Below are 18218 nucleotides of genomic sequence, written 5' to 3'. Positions count from 1 at the left end.
TGACAACTATCCAATGCCACGCACAGATGAGCTATTGGAGAAATTGGGACATGCCCAATTCATCTCTACTTTGGACTTAACCAAGGGGTACTGGCAAGTACCACTAGATGAACCCGCTAAGGAAAGGTCAGCCTTCGTCACCCAGGCAGGGGTGTATGAATTCAATGTACTTCCTTTCGGGTTGCGAAATGCACCCGCCACCTTCCAAAGACTTGTAGATGGTCTCCTAGCGGGATTGGGAGAATCTGCAGTTGCCTACCTCGATGATGTGGCCATTTTTTCTGATTCATGGGCAGAGCACATGGAGCACCTGGAAAAAGTTTTCGAGCGCATCCAGCAGGCAGGACTAACTGTTAAGGCTAAAAAGTGTCAAATAGGCCAAAACAGAGTGACTTACCTGGGGCACCAGGTGGGTCAAGGAACTATAAATCCCCTACAGGCCAAAGTGGATGCTATCCAAAAGTGGCCGGTTCCAAAGTCTAAGAAACAGGTCCAATCCTTCTTAGGGTTGGCTGGATATTATAGGCGATTTGTACCCCACTACAGCCAAATCGCCGCCCCGCTGACAGACCTAACCAGAAAGAAACAGCCAAATGCAGTTCAGTGGACTGATAAGTGTCAAAAGGCCTTTAACCAGCTTAAGGCAACACTCATGTCTGACCCTGTGCTAAGGGCCCCAGACTTTGACAAACCGTTCCTAGTAACCACAGATGCGTCCGAGCGAGGCGTGGGAGCAGTTTTAATGCAGGAAGGACCGGATCAAGAATTCCATCCTGTCGTGTTTCTCAGTAAGAAACTGTCTGAGAGGGAAAGCCATTGGTCAATCAGTGAAAAGGAATGCTACGCCATTGTGTACGCGCTGGAAAAGCTACGCCCATATGTTTGGGGACGGCGTTTCCAACTACAAACAGACCATGCTGTGCTACAGTGGCTTCATACCGCCAAGGGAAATAACAAAAAACTTCTTCGGTGGAGTTTAGCTCTCCAAGATTTTGATTTTGAAATACAACACATTTCGGGAGCTTCTAACAAAGTGGCTGATGCACTTTCCCGGGAAAGTTTCCCAGAGTTAACTGGTTAACAATTGTTCTTGGAATGAAACATATTGTTAGTTTTTATATAATCAGTAGTATGTCTAAAGGTACATGTGTCTTATTAACTCTGTTTTCTCCTAGAACTCCAGGAAGAAATCACAGCCAGTGTGGAACCGAACATCCAACACTATCTGTGATTTGGGGGGCGTGTCATAACTATAAAGGGAAGGGTAATAGCTGTCCTGTGTACAGTACTATAAATCCCTCCTGGCCAGAGACTCCAAAATCCTTTTCCCTGTAAAGGGTTAAGAAGCTCAGGTAACCTGGCTGGCATCTGACCTAAAGGACCAATAAGGGGACAAGATACTTTCAAATCTTGGGGGGGGGAAGGCTTTTGTTTGTGTTCTTTGTTTGGGAGAGTGTTCGTTCTCGGGGACTGAGAGGGACCAGACATCAATCCAGGTTCTCCACATCTTTCTAAGCAAGTCTCTCCTATTTCAAACTTGTAAGTAAATAGCCAGGCAAGGCGTGTTAGTTTTCCTTTGTTTTCTCAACTTGTAAATGTACCTTTTACTAGAGTGTTTCTCTTTGTTTGCTGTACTTTGAACCTGAGACTAGAGGGGAGTCCTCTGAGCTCTTTAAGTTTGATTACCCTGTAAGGTTGATTTCCATACTGATTTTACAGAGATGATTTTTACCTTTTTCTTTAATTAAAAACCTTCTTTTTAAGAACCTGATTGATTTTTTCCTTGTTTTAGATCCAAAGGGGTTTTGGATCTTGATTCACCAGGAGTTGGTGGGAGGAAGGAGGGGAATGGTTAATTTCCCCTTGTTTTAAATCCAAGGGGTTGGATTTGTTTTCACCAGGGATTTGGTGAAGGTTTTTCAAGGTTTCCCAGGGAGGGAATCCATTGAAAATGGTGGCAGCCGAACCAGAGCTAAGCTGGTAATTAAGCTTAGAAGTTTTTATGCAGGCCCCTACATTTGTACCCTAAAGTTCAAAGTGGGGATCTCAGTCCTGACAGCCTAGTTTTATAACAGGCTACATGAAACGTACCAGTGTCGTCAGTATAAAACTAACAATGGCTTGTTTGTACTGCTCTGTAGAGCATACACTGACATGTAAGTACCAGATTTACATTCCAATGGAGTGATTTTATAATTATATGGTAAAAGTAAGAACATCAGCAATTTGTCAGTAATAGTGGCTGTGACACTTTCCTATTTTTGTCTGGTTTTGTAACAAGTCGTTTTTAAGTGAGGTGGAACTTGGGGGTACACAAGACAAACCTGACTCCTGAAAGGGGCACAGCTGTCTGGAAAGGTTGAGAGCCGCTGATTAAAATAAAAGGTTTCAGAGTAGCAGCCGTGTTAGTCTGTATCCGCAAAAAGAAGAACAGGAGGACTTGTGGCACCTTAGAGACTAACAAATTTATTAGAGCATAAGCTTTGGTGGACTACAGCCCACTTATGCATCCGAAGAAGTGGGCTGTAGTCCACGAAAGCTTATGCTCTAATAAATTTGTTAGTCTCTAAGGTGCCACAAGTCCTCCTGTTCTTCTTTTTGATTAAAATAAGGTATTTTACACACAGTGCCACCTAGTGGCTGAATAATGTAATGCAATTTAGCATCCCATTACACCCAGACCTTGCACCCCTGGCCCTCCAGCCTCACGTCCTTTGGGGCCATCTGGGGGCAGGCTGAGCTCTGGGGGTGGCACTGCCCACCTGGGAAGGCTGTGCTAATAACTAAGGCTACATTTTAGTCACGGGTATTTTTAGTAAACGTCATGGACAGGTTGGGGTAATAAACAAAAATTCACGGCCCGTGACCTGCTGTAACTTTCACTCCATGCATCTGAAGAAGTGGGTTTTTTACCAACGAAAGCTTATGCCCCAATAAATCTGTTAGTCTTTAAGGTGCCACTGGACTCCTTGTTGTTTTTATTAAAAATGCCCGTGATTAAATCTTGGAGGGGGGGTGCTGGGGGTGAGCGGTGAGGGAGGCTGCTGCTGGGGTGTGAGTGGGGGGGAACATCTGGGGGGGTACTGCTGAGGGGGCGCCTGGGACCAGTGTCACCAGTTGCTGGGGGCTGTGGACCACGGCTGCTCCAGTCAGCTGCCTGGGACCCACTGCCTGGGGCCGCAGTCCGTGGCTGCTCCAGCTGCCCCAGGACCGCTGCCGGAGGCCACTGGAGCAGCGGCTGGTGTGGCTGTCCCCGGGGCCACCTGAGCAACTGGTCCTGGAGCCAGCTGCTTGGGCGGCCCTGGGGTCAGCCACGCTGGCCGCTGCACAAGTCACGCAGTCAAATCAGGCACCTTCTTCCTGCTCACTGCCTGGGTGTCAGGGGGTCACTGAGAGCACAGACGAGACAGAAGAGCCTGGCCCCATCGCAGCCTACAACAGCCATTAGAGGGGAAATACAGCTTCGCCCCATGGCCGGGTCCTCGGGGGATTGCACATGCACCGTCTCCTCACACCGGAACTGTGAGGGGCTGGACGGAGCATGCTCAGTGAGGATGGACGGTTGGAGGTTTTAGCTAATAAACTCCAGGAAGTCTCACCTGAGCTTGTGCAAACTGAAGATTTTCAGTGATTTATAATGTGGTAACTTTTAAGCAGATGTTACCAGGAGAAGAAAAATGGCCCATCTTCGACATAAAGGCCACCCCTGGCCAATTTCAAGTCCCTGCTCCAAAGCATGGGGGTGCTAGAACTCTTCAAAGAGAAATCAATCCTCTTTTTTTTTTAAATGGAAAAAAATGAATTTTCCTCTAGCCTAGTTCTTTGGAAATTCATAGATTCATAGATTCTAGGACTGGAAGGGACCTCGAGAGGTCGAGTCCAGTCCCCTGCCCTCATGGCAGGACCAAATACTGTCTAGACCATCCCTGATAGACATTTATCTAACCTACTCTTAAATATCTCCAGAGATGGAGATTCCACAACCTCCCTAGGCAGTTTATTCCAGTGTTTAACCACCCTGACAGTTAGGAACTTTTTCCTAATGTCCAACCTAGACCTCCCTTGCTGCAGTTTAAACCCATTGCTTCTTGTTCTATCCTTAGAGGCTAAGGTGAACAAGTTTTCTCCCTCCTCCTTATGACACCCTTTTAGATATCTGAAAACTGCTATCATGTCCCCTCTCAGTCTTCTCTTTTCCAAACTAAACAAACCCAATTCTTTCAGTCTTCCTTCATAGGTCATGTTCTCAAGACCTTTAATCATTCTTGTTGCTCTTCTCTGGACCCTTTCCAATTTCTCCACATCTTGCTTGAAATGCGGTGTCCAGAACTGGACACAATACTCCAGCTGAGGCCTAACCAGAGCAGAGTAGAGCAGAAGAATGACTTCTCGTGTCTTGCTCACAACACACCTGTTAATACATCCCAGAATCAGGTTTGCTTTTTTTGCAACAGCATCACTCTGTTGACTCATATTTAGCTTGTGGTCCACTATAACCCCTAGATCCCTTTCTGCCGTACTCCTTCCTAGACAGTCTCTTCCCATTCTGTATGTGTGAAACTGATTTTTTCTTCCTAAGTGGAGCATTTTGCATTTGTCTTTGTTAAACTTCATCCTGTTTACCTCAGACCATTTCTCCAATTTGTCCAGATCATCTTGAATTATGACCCTGTCCTCCAAAGCAGTTGCAATCCCTCCCAGTTTGGTATCATCCGCAAACTTAATAAGTGTACTTTCTATGCCAATATCTAAGTCGTTGATGAAGATATTGAACAGAGCCGGTCCCAAAACAGACCCCTGCGGAACCCCACTCGTTATGCCTTTCCAGCAGGATTGGGACCCATTAATAACAACTCTTTGAGTATGGTTATCCAGCCAGTTATGCACCCACCTTATAGTAGCCCCATCTAAATTGTATTTGCCTAGTTTATTGATAAGAATATCATGCGAGACTGTATCAAATGCCTTACTAAAGTCTAGGTATACCACATCCACAGCTTCTCCCTTATCCACAAGACTAGTTATCCTATCAAAGAAAGCTATCAGATTGGTTTGACACGATTTGTTCTTTACAAATCCATGCTGGCTGTTCCCTATCACCTTACCACCTTCCAAGTGTTTGCAGATGATTTCCTTAATTACTTGCTCCATTATCTTCCCTGGCACAGAAGTTAAACTAACTGGTCTGTAGTTTCCTGGGTTGTTTTTATTTCCCTTTTTATAGATGGGCACTATATTTGCCCTTTTCCAGTCTTCTGGAATCTCTCCCGTCTCCCATGATTTTCCAAAGATAATAGCTAGAGGCTCAGATACCTCCTCAAGTATTCTAGGATGCATTTCATCAGACCCTGGTGATAAATTAATGGAGATGTCCTATCTCCTAGAGCTGGAAGGGACCTTGAAAGGTCATGGAGTCCAGCCCCCTGCCTTCACTAGCAGGACCAAGTACTGATTTTGCCCCAGATCCTTAAGTGGCCCCCTCAAGGATTGAACTCACAACCCTGGGTTTAGCAGGCCAATGCTCAAACCACTGAGCTATCCCTCCATCCTCAACCATCTTAGCTGAAACTTTCCCCAAAGATTCAGTCTGTGGCAGACACCCACTATGTGAAACTTCAGCCAAAACCGTTAGGTTGTTAAAGTTGTAACCAACTGAAAATAGGGTCTTACAATGGGAAGTGATGGGCAACCTTAATAATAGGCAGCGCTAGTGGCCCACTTTCATACCCACCCAACTAAACGTCAGCTGGGCCTCGAAGGCTCTCCCTGAACCCCCAGATGGGGAGCACCGCGCCCCTTCCTGTGCTGGCGCGGCTCTCACTGACATTCAACATGCTCACAGATGCCCCAATGTCCCACCCACCACACACTGGTTTTCTTGCCGCCAAGAGAGTGGTGCTGGAGATGCACTGCCAGGCTGTCTGGGCATAAACCCCCCTGCTCCTGCCCGTGCTGTGCCTGGCAGAGAGCTCTGGGAGTTGCTTTTGGTCCGTGCCCTGGTCCTCAGCCCCTCAGCCCCCTCAGACTCATCCTAGAGCAGGGAGGCCCTTACCAAAGAAGTTGGTTTCAAAGTCCCAGCGTGACGCCTGCCCAAGGCCGGCAGCCGTGAGGCCCTGGATTGTCACCGAGTAGTTGGTCCCGTGTCTCCAGGGCTGCAGCAGGTACTTGGTGACCGACTGATTCACCCGCAGCTCCTCGACCTCGAGGAAATCGCTGTCGTACTCTCTCCTGGCCGTGATGTTCAGCTAGAGAAAGGAAGGTGGCTCTGGAGAGGAGCCATTCTGACCCCCAGCCCCGCCTGATACATAGGGCACAAGCCCCACGCTGCTGGGGATTGCCTGAGCCCCCCTGTGCCAGCAGGGACTTCACCGCCCTCCCCCACAGCACGGCAGAGCTGCCCAGCCCAGCAGCACCGGGGACTTTCTCCTTCCTCTGCAGCAGCTGGCACGGCCACCTGGGCAGCAGGACGGGCACCGCTCAGGTAGGTGAATGCCCAGGGCCACTCCCCGTCACAGGGGTCCCCCATTTGTCAGTGTCCCCGGGGAAGTGCTAGGCTGGACCGGGGTCAATGTTACCCAGGAGCCGCTGGCCCGGAACCCTCCCGCACCGGCTCTGGCTCGGGGCTGTTATCGCTTTCGCTGTGTTTAGCTGGGCCCCCCCAGCACCCCAGGCCCAGCCCCCGAGGAGCCGACCACAGCCCCACAGGTGCTGACGGGGCCGAGTGCAAACAGAGCGCTGCTGAACGGGTGCTTGTCTTTCCGTTCAGCATACAGTGCCCGACACAGGTCCCGAGCTCGCCCGGCCAGCCAGCGGCACGTACCGAACGCCCACACCCCGGCCTGGCTGTACCCAGCCCAGGGGAAGAAAGGAGCCGGGACTGTTGTGGACCGGAGGTGGGAGGGATCCCAGAGCCAGAGGGCCCTGCCAGAGAACATCCTGCCAGCACCGCCTGCTGTTACCCCAGGGGCTCTAGCTCAGCCGGTCAGCGGAGATGAAAACCCAGAGCCGAGCGTCACCTGCAGGCTGCCTGCTCCCTCGCCCCCACCAGCCTCCTGGGGAGGCAGGCAGGGAACCCCACCCGAGTGCCCCTGGCCTACGAGCCATTTACCCTCTGGGAGCTCCCAGCAGGGACCGCCGAGCCAGCCCAGCAACCCCTGAGGAGCCAGCGACAGGGGAGGCAGCCAGACATCGAGGGGTACCCGTGTGGCCCCGGGCGCTGCCATTGCTACGAGACCCTCAGTCACCACGACAAGGGCCGGCTCTGCTCCGAACACTGGCCTGGACCCGGGTCGATGAGCATCAGGAGATCTGAGCGGCCTCCCTCAGCTCCACCGGAGCCCTCCCCCTCTCCCCCCCAGCTGGAGCAGCTGGGCCCCCACAGAGTCTACACCATGTGGGCTGGGGTGGACACGGGGGCAGTGAGTTCCAGAGCCAAGGACCCCTCAGGGAGAATGCCCTGGCCCCATCCCCTTGGGGAGCGCCCACTCCAGCGCCTCAGCTGAGCTTATCCACCCCAGGGTCTCCTAGGAGAGACGGCCCCTTGGCAGCGACCGAGGCCCAACCCAGACAGGGATTACAGGTGAAAAGCAACTCCCTGGATCGCAGCAAAGACTAACAGGTCAGAGCCCGGAGCACAGGGGCACGGAGCCGCATGCTGCTCCGGGCAGGAGCCGGGGCGGAGCACGCAGCACAGGGGCACGCAGCTAGATGTATGCAATGCTGCAGACAGGAGGGATTGGGTAGTTTTAATCTCCCAACTGGCCATAAAGGGGGAAAGCTCAGGGAGGGTCAGGGAGGAGCTGGAGAGTGGGGGTGAGGTGCCCCTCGCTCTGGGGCAGGGCTCGGCGCTCCGGGAGGGGCAGTAGAGATGGATAATGACACCTGGACGATGCCCCCTGATGCTCCCTCCCTCTCTCGCTGTCCCTGCCCACTCAGACCGTGCCCCGGGCTGAGACGCCCTCCAGAGACTGCCCTGCGAGTCGCTTGCCCCGGTACCTGGTACCCAACGATTGCCCCTTTGCAGGGCGGCAGCGGCTTCCACCTGAGGGTTTTGGTGCTGGGATCCAGTGGCTCGATCTCGGGTTGGTCTGGGGCTGAAAGCGAAGGAATCGCAGGTCACTGACCGGGCCCGGGGACGAGCCCCGTGTGCAGAGCACTGGGAGGGGGCTCCCGGCACAGGGGTCAGCGCTCTGGGCGGTCCCTGCAGCAGGAGGGCGAGGGCTAGGCCCTGCCACCTCTCCTGGGCAGTGCTGCCTGGCTGGGCACGAGGAGCTGGCAGCGTCCTACAGCTCCTCCCCGGCAGTCCCCGGCAGCAGAGACACAGAGCTCCTGTCCCTGCTCCGGCTGCACGAGGGGCTCAGACACCACTGTGAGGGGCTGGGTACCTGGACTGGACTGGATGGACGGATTGCTGGGAAGGTGGGCAGCCGACCAGCTGGGCTAGGACAGCTAGTGGGTCCTCTGCCAACCGTCCCACTCCTGGGCCTTCAGCGCCCCGAACTCCCCATGGGATCCACCCCCACCCCCGAGGCTCAGGTTCCAGGCTCACCCCACAGGCCTGTCTGGGGAGATGGGGAGGGAGATGGGGTTGGGGGACTCTGTTTGTTCTGGGGAGCCCCACACCCCTTTCTCCTGAGCCCCCCCTTCTGCCCCCAGGCAGGGCCCCGATCACCAGCTAAGCCTGGTCACTTGCTCGGACAGGCGGGTTGAGTTGCAGAGCGTGCCCCCATGCTCAGCACCGAGCCCAGGATTCACAGCCACGGGGTGACTCCCCCCTCCCCTACCTGCTTCACTCGTGGTGACCCGCTGGGTATAAAGGACAGTGCTGGATGGTCTGGTCGCTGGGTGGCCCCCAGAGATGGTGACTCTGTAGGAGGTGAAGGGGTGCAGGGAGCTGCACGTTACTGTTCCGTCCCGTCCCTGTAACGGCTGCTCGCTGGTGAGCCCTCGTCTCCAGCAGGGTCCCGACCGGGGTCCATCCAGCCGGCATTGGGCCCGTATCTTCCAGCTGCCCTGGCAGGATTCGGGGGGCTCACAAGTCCAGCGCAGTTTGATGGTGGTGGGTGAAACCTCCAGGGCCCCTGGGATGATCCGGGGGATCACTAGAGAATAAGCACCAGCATGAGGGTTACTTTCCTGCCCCTTCCGGACGCACAGAGCTCTGCAAAGGCTTCCAGTCAAACAGCCCCTGCTCCCCACACTCAGTGGGGTGAGAGGCCAAACCCAGCAACCCTTTTCTTCCAGGCAAACTCACCCCCTTTGCAAACACCCCCCGTGCTCCCGTGAGTACCTCCATCGCTCGGCAGCCAAGCAGGACACAACCCTTTGAGGGAGCTGGGATCTGGAGCTCCCTGTCCCAGGGGACATGCAGGCTGCAGCGAGACAGGGACGCAGCCCATGGAGACTACAGGTGCCAGCATTGGAGTCTCCCTGGGCCGTACCTCTCTGTTAATAATCAGGGTGCATTTAATTAACGGATTTTATATCTATTTCATCTCTAGTTGCTGTGAATTAGGTGCAGGCCCCAGGCTTCCAGCCAGCCCCCACCGTGCCCTGGCTGGGCCAGGTCTGAGAGTGCAGGGGAGGGGGTGTTGGCGTGAAGGCCACAGAGGATGCCAACCACACGGCTCCCCTGACGCCCACATGACAGTAACATCCCTCGGGGCGCCAGCCGCACAGTGAGGGGTTCCGGGTCTAAGCCCCGGGTGTCCCGCTAGGGACCCGGTGACTCCCCTCTGGGTGCATGGGACCTGTTAGTGCAACTGACCGCAGGCGCTGGGCCCGGCCCTGGCTGGCTGCACACAGGAGATTCCATCCAGGGATCAAACTGGTTCAGCTCCGAGGGTTTGGACCTGCAGCTGGGAACCGGTGCAGGCGTGGGGCCTCCCAGCCACGCCCCTGTCCTCCGGCTGTGCCCCTGCCCCTGCCCTGCCACCGGGAGGGCACTGGAACCGAGCCCTCTGTGCTGGCTCTGCTCCCCGGGACGGGCCCCTCGCAGCGTGCGACGTTTTTGGGGCTGGGCACACCCGCTTCATGGCCACGAGCTGCTGGAGGATCCGACCCACTGGTTTAATCCCGGGTTTCTGTGGCCAGAGCAGACACTCAGGCACCAGGAGAGTGAGAAACGGCAACGTAGGAGGGGGGAGAGGGCGAGAACAGACCATACACAAGGGAATTCACAGGTGCCATTAAGTAGGGAGGGGCTGAGAACAGAATGAGCCAAAGGGATCTGCAGAGATTAACACGTGGGCTGGAAATAGCAGGAAAGTTGACCTGGGAAATGCAGCTAATGCAGCTGGGGAGAATAACCTGTAGCACAGCTACGGGGGAGCAGGAACGGCTGAGAGTCGGGGGGAGCAGACAGCACGAGACGTGAGTTTGCAATAGGACGGGGCAGCGAGAAAGGCCCGTGCAGCTGGGAGATCACGCAGAGTTATCACAAATAACAATCACTAATAATGTAAAAAGAACAGGAGTACTTGTGGCACCTTAGAGACTAACAAATTTATTAGAGCATAAGCTTTCGTGGGCTACAGCCCACTTCTTCGGATGCATATAGAGTGGAATAAATATTGAGGAGATATATATACACACATACAGAGAGCATGAACAGGTGGGAGTTGTCTTACCAACTCTGAGAGGCCAATTAAGTAAGAGAAAAAAACTTTTGAAGTGATAATCAAGCTAGCCCAGTACAGACAGTTTGATAAGAAGTGTGAGAATACTTACAAGGGGAGATAGAGTCAATGTTTGTAATGGCTCAGCCATTCCCAGTCCTTATTCAATCCTTTGTTGATTGTGTCTAGTTTGCATATCAATTCCAGCTCAGCAGTCTCTCGTTGGAGTCTGTTTTTGAAGTTTTTCTGTTGTAATATAGCCACCCACAGGTCTGACATTGAATGGCCAGACAGGTTAAAGTGTTCTCCCACTGGTTTTTGAATGCTATGATTCCTGATGTCAGATTTGTGTCCATTAATTCTTTTACGTAGAGACTGTCCGGTTTGGCCAATGTACATGGCAGAGGGGCATTGCTGGCACATGATGGCATATATCACATTGGTAGATGTGCAGGTGAACGAGCCCCTGATGGTATGGCTGATGTGATTAGATCCTATGATGATGTCACTTGAATAGATATGTGGACAGAGTTGGCATCGGGGTTTGTTACAAGGATAGGTTCCTGGGTTAGTGGTTTTGTTCAGTGATGTGTGGTTGCTGGTGAGTATTTGCTTTAGGTTGGGGGGTTGTCTGTAAGCGAGGACAGGGCTGTCTCCCAAGATCTGTGAGAGTAAAGGATCATCTTTCAGGATAGGTTGTAGATCTCTGATGATGCGCTGGAGAGGTTTTAGTTGGGGGCTGAAGGTGACAGCTAGTGGTGGTCTGTTATTTTCTTTGTTGGGCCTGTCTTGTAGGAGGTGACTTCTGGGTACTCGTCTGGCTCTGTCAATCTGTTTTTTCACTTCAGCAGGTGGGTATTGTAGTTTTAAGAATGCTTGATAGAGATCTTGTAGGTGCTTGTCTCTATCTGAGGGATTGGAGCAAATGCGGTTATATCTTAGAGCTTGGCTGTAGACAATGGATCGTGTGGTGTGTCCTGGATGGAAGCTGGAGGCGTGTAGGTAAGTGTAGCGGTCAGTAGGTTTCCGGTATAGGGTGGTGTTTATGTGACCATCGCTTATTAGCACAGTAGTGTCCAGGAAATGGACCGCTTGTGTGGATTGATCTAGGCTGAGGTTGATGGTGGGATGGAAATTATTGAAATCATGGTGAAATTCCTCAAGGGCTTCTTTTCCATGGGTCCAGATGATGAAGATGTCATCAATGTAGCGCAAGTAGAGTAGGGGCGTTAGGGGACGAGAGCTAAGGAAGCGTTGTTCTAAGTCAGCCATAAAAATGTTGGCATACTGTGGGGCCATGCGGGTACCCATAGCAGTGCCGCTGACTTGAAGGTATATATTGTCCCCAAATGTGAAATAGTTGTGGGTGAGGACAAAGTCACAGAGTTCAGCCACCAGGTTAGATGTGACATTATCAGGGATACTGTTCCTGATAGCTTGTAAGACAACTCCCACCTGTTCATGCTCTCTGTATGTGTGTATATATATCTCCTCAATATATGTTCCATTCTATATGCATCCGAAGAAGTGGGCTGTAGTCCACGAAAGCTTATGCTCTAATAAATTTGTTAGTCTCTAAGGTGCCACAAGTATTCCTGTTCTTTTTGCGGATACAGACTAACACGGCTGCTACTCTGAAACTAATAATGTAGAGGATCAGAGCAGTACCCTGTGTAGACAGCTCTCACGTGCCCACTCGGGAACACTGTGTTTCCCACAAAGCTATTGCCAGAGAGGAGGGAGCTCAGGGGCTGGGAGTCAGGAGGTTCTGAGTTCTGATCCCAGCTCTGCAACTGACTCGCTGGGTGACCTGGGAACCCTCACTTCACCTCCCTGTCTCAGTTTCACCCTCTGTAAAATGGGGGATAATCAGAGCTGGAGCTGGAACTGCGAGGGGTGGGGAGTGGTTGTATTATTTAAGCTCCACCCACAAGCCAAGCTCTACCCACTTCAGAGACCACTAGGGTGGCCAGGGGCCTGGTTTTCAACCGGAAAGTCATATCCACTGACCAGACACACAAAGTCCAGTGACTGCGGGTGGGAGCGGCAGGGAGGTACTGAGTCACCACCTGCGCCAGCCCCTCCTCAGCCGGGGCTGCCTCCTACCTGCATCAGGCTCCCATTGGTGGCTCCACCGGCGAGTCCCTCCCAACCCGGGCAGGGGAACAGCAGTGAGCGAATGGGGGTGGGGTCTTGGGGGAAGGGGAAGAGTGGGGGTGGTTCCAGCACTCCTGCTGGAGGGTCCAGTTTTAAATATTACCCTAGAGCCACTCACAGTGGATTGAGGGGCTGTTGAAAACAGGGGGTGCTGCTGGGCTCCCAGGGCGTGGGTCCCTGTCAGAGGGGCCAGACATGCCCTGGGGCAGGGCTGGCTTAAGGCCCAGGCACCACAGGCATGTGCCCAAGGCCCTGTCATGGGGTGACGACAATCCCAATGCTCATTAAAAACACTGCTTCTAGCCCTGTGGGTTGCAAAGAAGAACTTGAAAACGTGCCCTGAGCATGAGTGATGCGGTGATGTCTGCCTGAGTCTGCAGACAGCCTCTAGACCAGGGGTCTCAAACTCAAATGACCACGCGGGCCACATGAGGACTAGTACATTGGCCCGAGGGCCGCCTTACTGACACCTCCCCCCCCCCCGCCCTCAGCCCTGTCCCCTCTCCACCCCTTCCATGAGGTACCGCCCCTGCCACGCCTCTTCACACCCCTTCCCTGCTCCCATTCCAACCCCTTCCCCAAAGTCCCCACCCCAACTCTGCCCCCTCCCTGCCCCCAAGGGGCACAGGAGGGGTGCGGGGTGCGGCAGGGGGCTCAGGACAGGGGATTAGGGTGCAGGAGGGGTGCAGCAGGGGGCTCAGGACGGGGTTGGGGTGCAGGAGGGGTGCAGCAGGGGACTTAGGGCAGTGGGTTGCGGTGTGGCAGGAGGCTCAGGGCAGTGGGTTGGGGTGCAGGAGGGGTGCGGCAGGGGGCTCAAGGCAGGGGTTGGGGTGCAGGATGGGTGTGGCAGGGGGCTCAGGACGGGGTTGGGGTGCAGGAGGGGTGCGGAGTGCGGCAGGGGGCTCAGGGGAGGGGTTTGGGGTGCAGGATGGGTGTGGCAGGGGGCTCAGGGCAGGGGGTGTGGGGTGCAGGGGTGGTGCGGCAGGGGACTTAGGGCAGGGGTTTGGGGTTCAGGAGGGGTGCGGAAGGGGGCTCAGGGCAGAGGGTTGGGGTGCAGGAGGGGTGCAGCAGGGGACTTAGGGCAGGGGCTTGCGGTGTGGCAGGGGGCTCAGGGCAGTGGGTTGGGGTGCAGGAGGGGTGCGGGGTGCAGCAGGGGGCTCAGGGCAGGGGGTCGGGGTGCAGGAGGGGTGTGGCAGGGGATTCAGGGCAGGGGGTCAAGGTGCAGGAGGGGTGTTGCGGGGGGCTCAGGGCAGTGGGTTGGGGTGCAAGAGGGGTTCAGGGCAGGGGGTTGGGGTGCAGGGTGCCGCAGGGGGCTCAGGGCAGTTGGTCGGGGTGCAGGAAGGGTACAGGGTGCGGCAGGGGGCTCAGGGCAGGGAGTTGGGGGTTGGGGTGCAGGGTATGGCAGGGGGTTCAGCTGCAGAAGGGGCTCGGGGGACGGCTCTGGCCTGGTGCGCACTGGGGGCAGGGCGCGGCCGGAACCTGGGGGAAGCGGGGCACTGGCGTCTGTGTGTGGCTCTTGCTTCAGGCACTGCCCCCAGCAGCTCCCATTGGCCGGGAACGGGGAACTGCAGCCAATGGCTTGTAGGTACAGCCAGGACCCCTCAGTCAAGTCCTTCTGGGGGGTTCAGGGAGCTTAGACCCCAGCCTGGGGGTTCCCTGCGTTCCACCACCCAGCACCAAACTGAAACTAAAAACCCTCCAGCAGCCCCCTCCCCCCTCCCCCCAGCTCCTCCTCTCCTTTGTCCAGTCTCCTGGGCAGAAGGTGTCACCTCTCCCACCCCCCTCCTGGCTCAGGTTACAGCTCAGGTAGCTTCCTTCCCATCCCCAATGTAACCCCCCTGCAACCTTCCCAGGTCAAATCTGCCCCGCTCCGTGCGCCGTCACACCCTCCTCCACCAGTGACACCCTCCCCCCCGCACCCTGCACTCAATCCTCGCTGGGTCTGGCCGATCTCACTGCTGCCCTCCTCCGCTACTGACGAGCCCGCCCCCCCCCTCCCCTGGCCCCTGCGCTCACCCCTCGCTGGGTCTGGCCCGGGGTTTACACCACAGGGGTGTTGGCAGAGGGAGGCTCGTATTAGGCTGCCAGGGCCAGAGACAAGGGGACACCCCTCACTGGGACACAGGCTGAGATGCCCCAACATGGACGCCAGGGGCTGGGCCGGGAGAGCGGCAGGGGGGGGGGCGCGAAGGCCGGTCACTCGGGAGCTGTGAGGTGCTAGAGGGGGGGACGCCGGAGCCCTGTGATCGCGGTGACTCCGGGGCTCACACTCACCAATGCAGGCGGCTGTCCCACTCCAGACACTCTGGCTCCCCCGTCTAGTGCATCTGATGTCAGGCTGCGAGGGCCGGTGCCCCGCAGGGCAGCTCCATGTCACCGCGTCCCCTGCGCTGTAAAACTGCTGCTTGAGGGCGAACCGGACCCTGGCGTCCCGGGTGTCTGGAGCTTTACACTTTTCTGTACACAGGAGTGAGACGGGGGTGAGGGGCTGAGACACGCTTTGAACAGGGGCCTCTCGGGGCACCTTGGCGGAGCCACGTGTGTTGTAACTACACCACAGGCTGCCGGCTGTCACCTCCGCAGGGCCTGGGCCCTGGACTGGGCTGGCTGGTCTCTGACAGATTTCACACCCATGGGCCGTTATTATCATGACTAGTTCGTTTATCACCCACCCCAGGACTCAACGCCGGGCGCTGGGCTGGGGAACTCAGTGTGGGGGGGAGGCTGACGGGCTCCCTCTGTGTCATCTTCAGCCGTTAGACACAACTCCCCTGCTGGGCAGAGGGAACACTTCATGGCCTGGCTGTGCGTTAACTTTGAATGTGGCTCCAGCCCCTGATCTAACCTCACCCTGGGGGCGGAGGGTTGGGAGGCAGGAAGGGAGTTAGACAAATAACGGAGTTAATATTTCTCTCGTTCTGTTTGCAGTGTTGCTGTAGCCGAGTTGGTCCCAGGAGATTAGAGAGACGAGGTGCGTGAGGCAATCCTCTTATTGGCCCAGTAAAATATAGGACCTCACCCACCTGGTCTCTGTAATTCTATAGAGCTTCACCCCAAGGATCCCAGGCTGTACCCCAGCTACACACAGGGACCACGTCAGCCAGCAGCCAAGTGCAGCTACCCGTGGGGGGAGCAGGGGGGGCTTCTTCTTGGCAACAGCCCCTAGGACCTCAGCATGATTCACCCTGGGGTAGCTAAGGAACTGGCTGAAGCAGTGTCAGAACCGTTAGCAATTATCTCACAGAACTCCAGGAGGACGGGTGAGGTCCCAGAGTTCTGGAGAAGGACAGACAGGGCCTGTCTTTAAAAGGGGGAGCAAAGAGGACTCTGAGAATTATAGACCAGTCAGCCTGACTTTGGCCCTGGAAAGATACTGGAACAAATTATTAAACCATTAAAGCACCTAGAGAATGACAGGGTTGTAAGGAACAGTCAGCATGGATTTGTCAAGAATAAATCATGCCAAACCAACCTAAATTCCTTCTTTAACAGAGTCACTAGCCTAGTGGATGGTGTTGTTAGGTGTTTGGTAGTGTGTGTGTTCTCTCTGTGTGCTGCCCCAGCTCTGCACAGACAGCTGGCACAGCTGACCTTGAGCAAACCGCTCAATGACCACAAGACCCGTTAAGGTGTGAAGGCACCCGGCCAGGTTTATTGTGGACAAAGCTTGGTAATAGCACCTGGAGGACTCTACAGGTACACTTAATACATGTATGCCCGTGACAATGAACCAGCTCAGTGAATGGCGGGACTTTCTGTTTCCACCTCGGCTGGACCAAGACAGTCTCTCAGAGATACCTCTTCATACCCCGATACAAACTAGTTACAAACGGCCCCTCTGACATAGTTACTGCTCCCTGACATGGCTAGTTATCACCCAGCTCCTTGTACATGTTAGTTCAATTAAACATCTCTATCCATCACCCTGTCATCCTGACCTTATCTTTCAGGAGGGGTCAGTGTGTTCCTGTTCTCCTTGGGGAATGTTTTTCTACCATCCTGGACACTGGGATGTTCTGGTACCACTCTTCAGGAACGTGTTTGCGTGAGCGCTCTATGTCTAGCACTCTTTAGGAATGTGCGTTTCTGCAATATCAGCCCTGTTCTTGCCAGATTCTGTGAACTTGCAATGGAGCAGAGCCTGACGTTTGCTCACAGCCTGACTTTTGCTAACTTGGCTTTATATCAGCAAAGCTTGGCCACTGCTTTAGCTCAGGCCTCATACCAGGCCTCTGATACAAAGGCTCATATCTCAGGCTCTCTTCCTACTACAGCGGGGGGAAGCAGTACACTTGATAGATCTTGGACTTAGTAAGGCTTTGATACAGTCCCACCTGCCATTCTCATATACAAACTAGGGAAACGTGATCTCCACGAAATTATTACATGGTGGGTGCAGAACAGGTTGAAAGCGCATACTCAAAGAGGAGTTAGCAATGGTTCACTGTCAAACCCAGAAGCTGTATCTAGTGGGGTCCCATAGGGGTCAGGCCTGTGTCTGGTACTATTCCATATTTTCATAAATGACTTGCATAATGGAGTGGAAAGTACGTTTATAAAGTCTGTAAACGGCACCAGGCCGGGAGGGGTTGGAAGCACTTGGAGGACAGGATTAAAATTCAAAACAAGCTTGACACATTGGAGAACTGCTCTGAATCCAACAAGATGAAATTCAGTAAAGACAAGGCAAAACACTTCAAATGGGAAGGAAAAATCAAATGCAGAGCTACACACTGGGGAATAACTGGCTAGGGGCAGTGCTGCTAAAACGGACCTGGGGGTTAGAGTGGATCACAAATTCCATATGAGACAACAACGTGCTTGTGGCAGAATGTGCCCTGTGTCCATAGGCGCTGACTCTGTGGGTGCTCCAGGGCTCAAGCACCCACAGCAAAAATATAGTGGGTGCTCAGCACCGAAGAGCCAGAGCCTGAGTGTGGAATGTGATGAGCTCTGTGCTGCTACCAACGTCTGCCCTTGGGACAGGGAGCTTGGGTATAAAGAGAGGCAGGGTGATTAAAATAACGAAAGGCTTGTCATTAAAGTAAATTAAAGATTGTGAGATGATCCTGAAAACATTGCCAGGCACTCCAGTTAAAAGACAGGAAACAAAGGGTAGGAATAAATGGTCAGTTTTCAGAATGGAGAGAGGTAAATAGTGGTGTCCCCCAGGGGTCTGTACTGGGCCCAGTTCTAGTCAACATATTCATAAATGATCTGGAGAAAGGGGTAAACAGTGAGGTGGCAAAGTTTGCAGATGATACAAAATTACTCAGGATAGTCAAGTCCAAAACAGACTGCGAAGAGTTACAAGGGGATCTCACAGAACTGGGTGACTCAGACTGGGCAACAAAATGGCAGATGAAATTCAGTGTTAAATGCCAAGTAATGCACATGGCAAAATATAATCCCAACTATACATACAAAATGATGGGGTCTAAATTA

General features: G+C 54.1%; 1 protein-coding gene across 1 annotated transcript in view; it reads right to left on the bottom strand.

Annotated features, from left to right (window-relative positions):
* Window positions 1-18218, bottom strand: part of LOC122173047 (uncharacterized) — an 84056-nt gene that overhangs the window by 29626 nt on the left and 36212 nt on the right. Inside the window, exons 6-9 of the mRNA XM_065598599.1 lie at window positions 15048-15230; window positions 8784-9101; window positions 7996-8093; window positions 6053-6245 (exon numbers count right to left, since the gene is read on the bottom strand). Of these exons, the coding sequence (XP_065454671.1) occupies window positions 6053-6245; window positions 7996-8093; window positions 8784-9101; window positions 15048-15230 (792 nt within the window). The remainder of the gene's footprint in view (window positions 1-6052; window positions 6246-7995; window positions 8094-8783; window positions 9102-15047; window positions 15231-18218) is intronic.

Source organism: Chrysemys picta, chromosome 6 (assembly GCF_011386835.1).
Source record: "Chrysemys picta bellii isolate R12L10 chromosome 6, ASM1138683v2, whole genome shotgun sequence".
Lineage (NCBI taxonomy): Eukaryota > Metazoa > Chordata > Testudines > Emydidae > Chrysemys > Chrysemys picta.
Note: the sequence above shows the minus strand (reverse complement) of the source record. Positions and strands in the feature narration are given on the sequence as shown.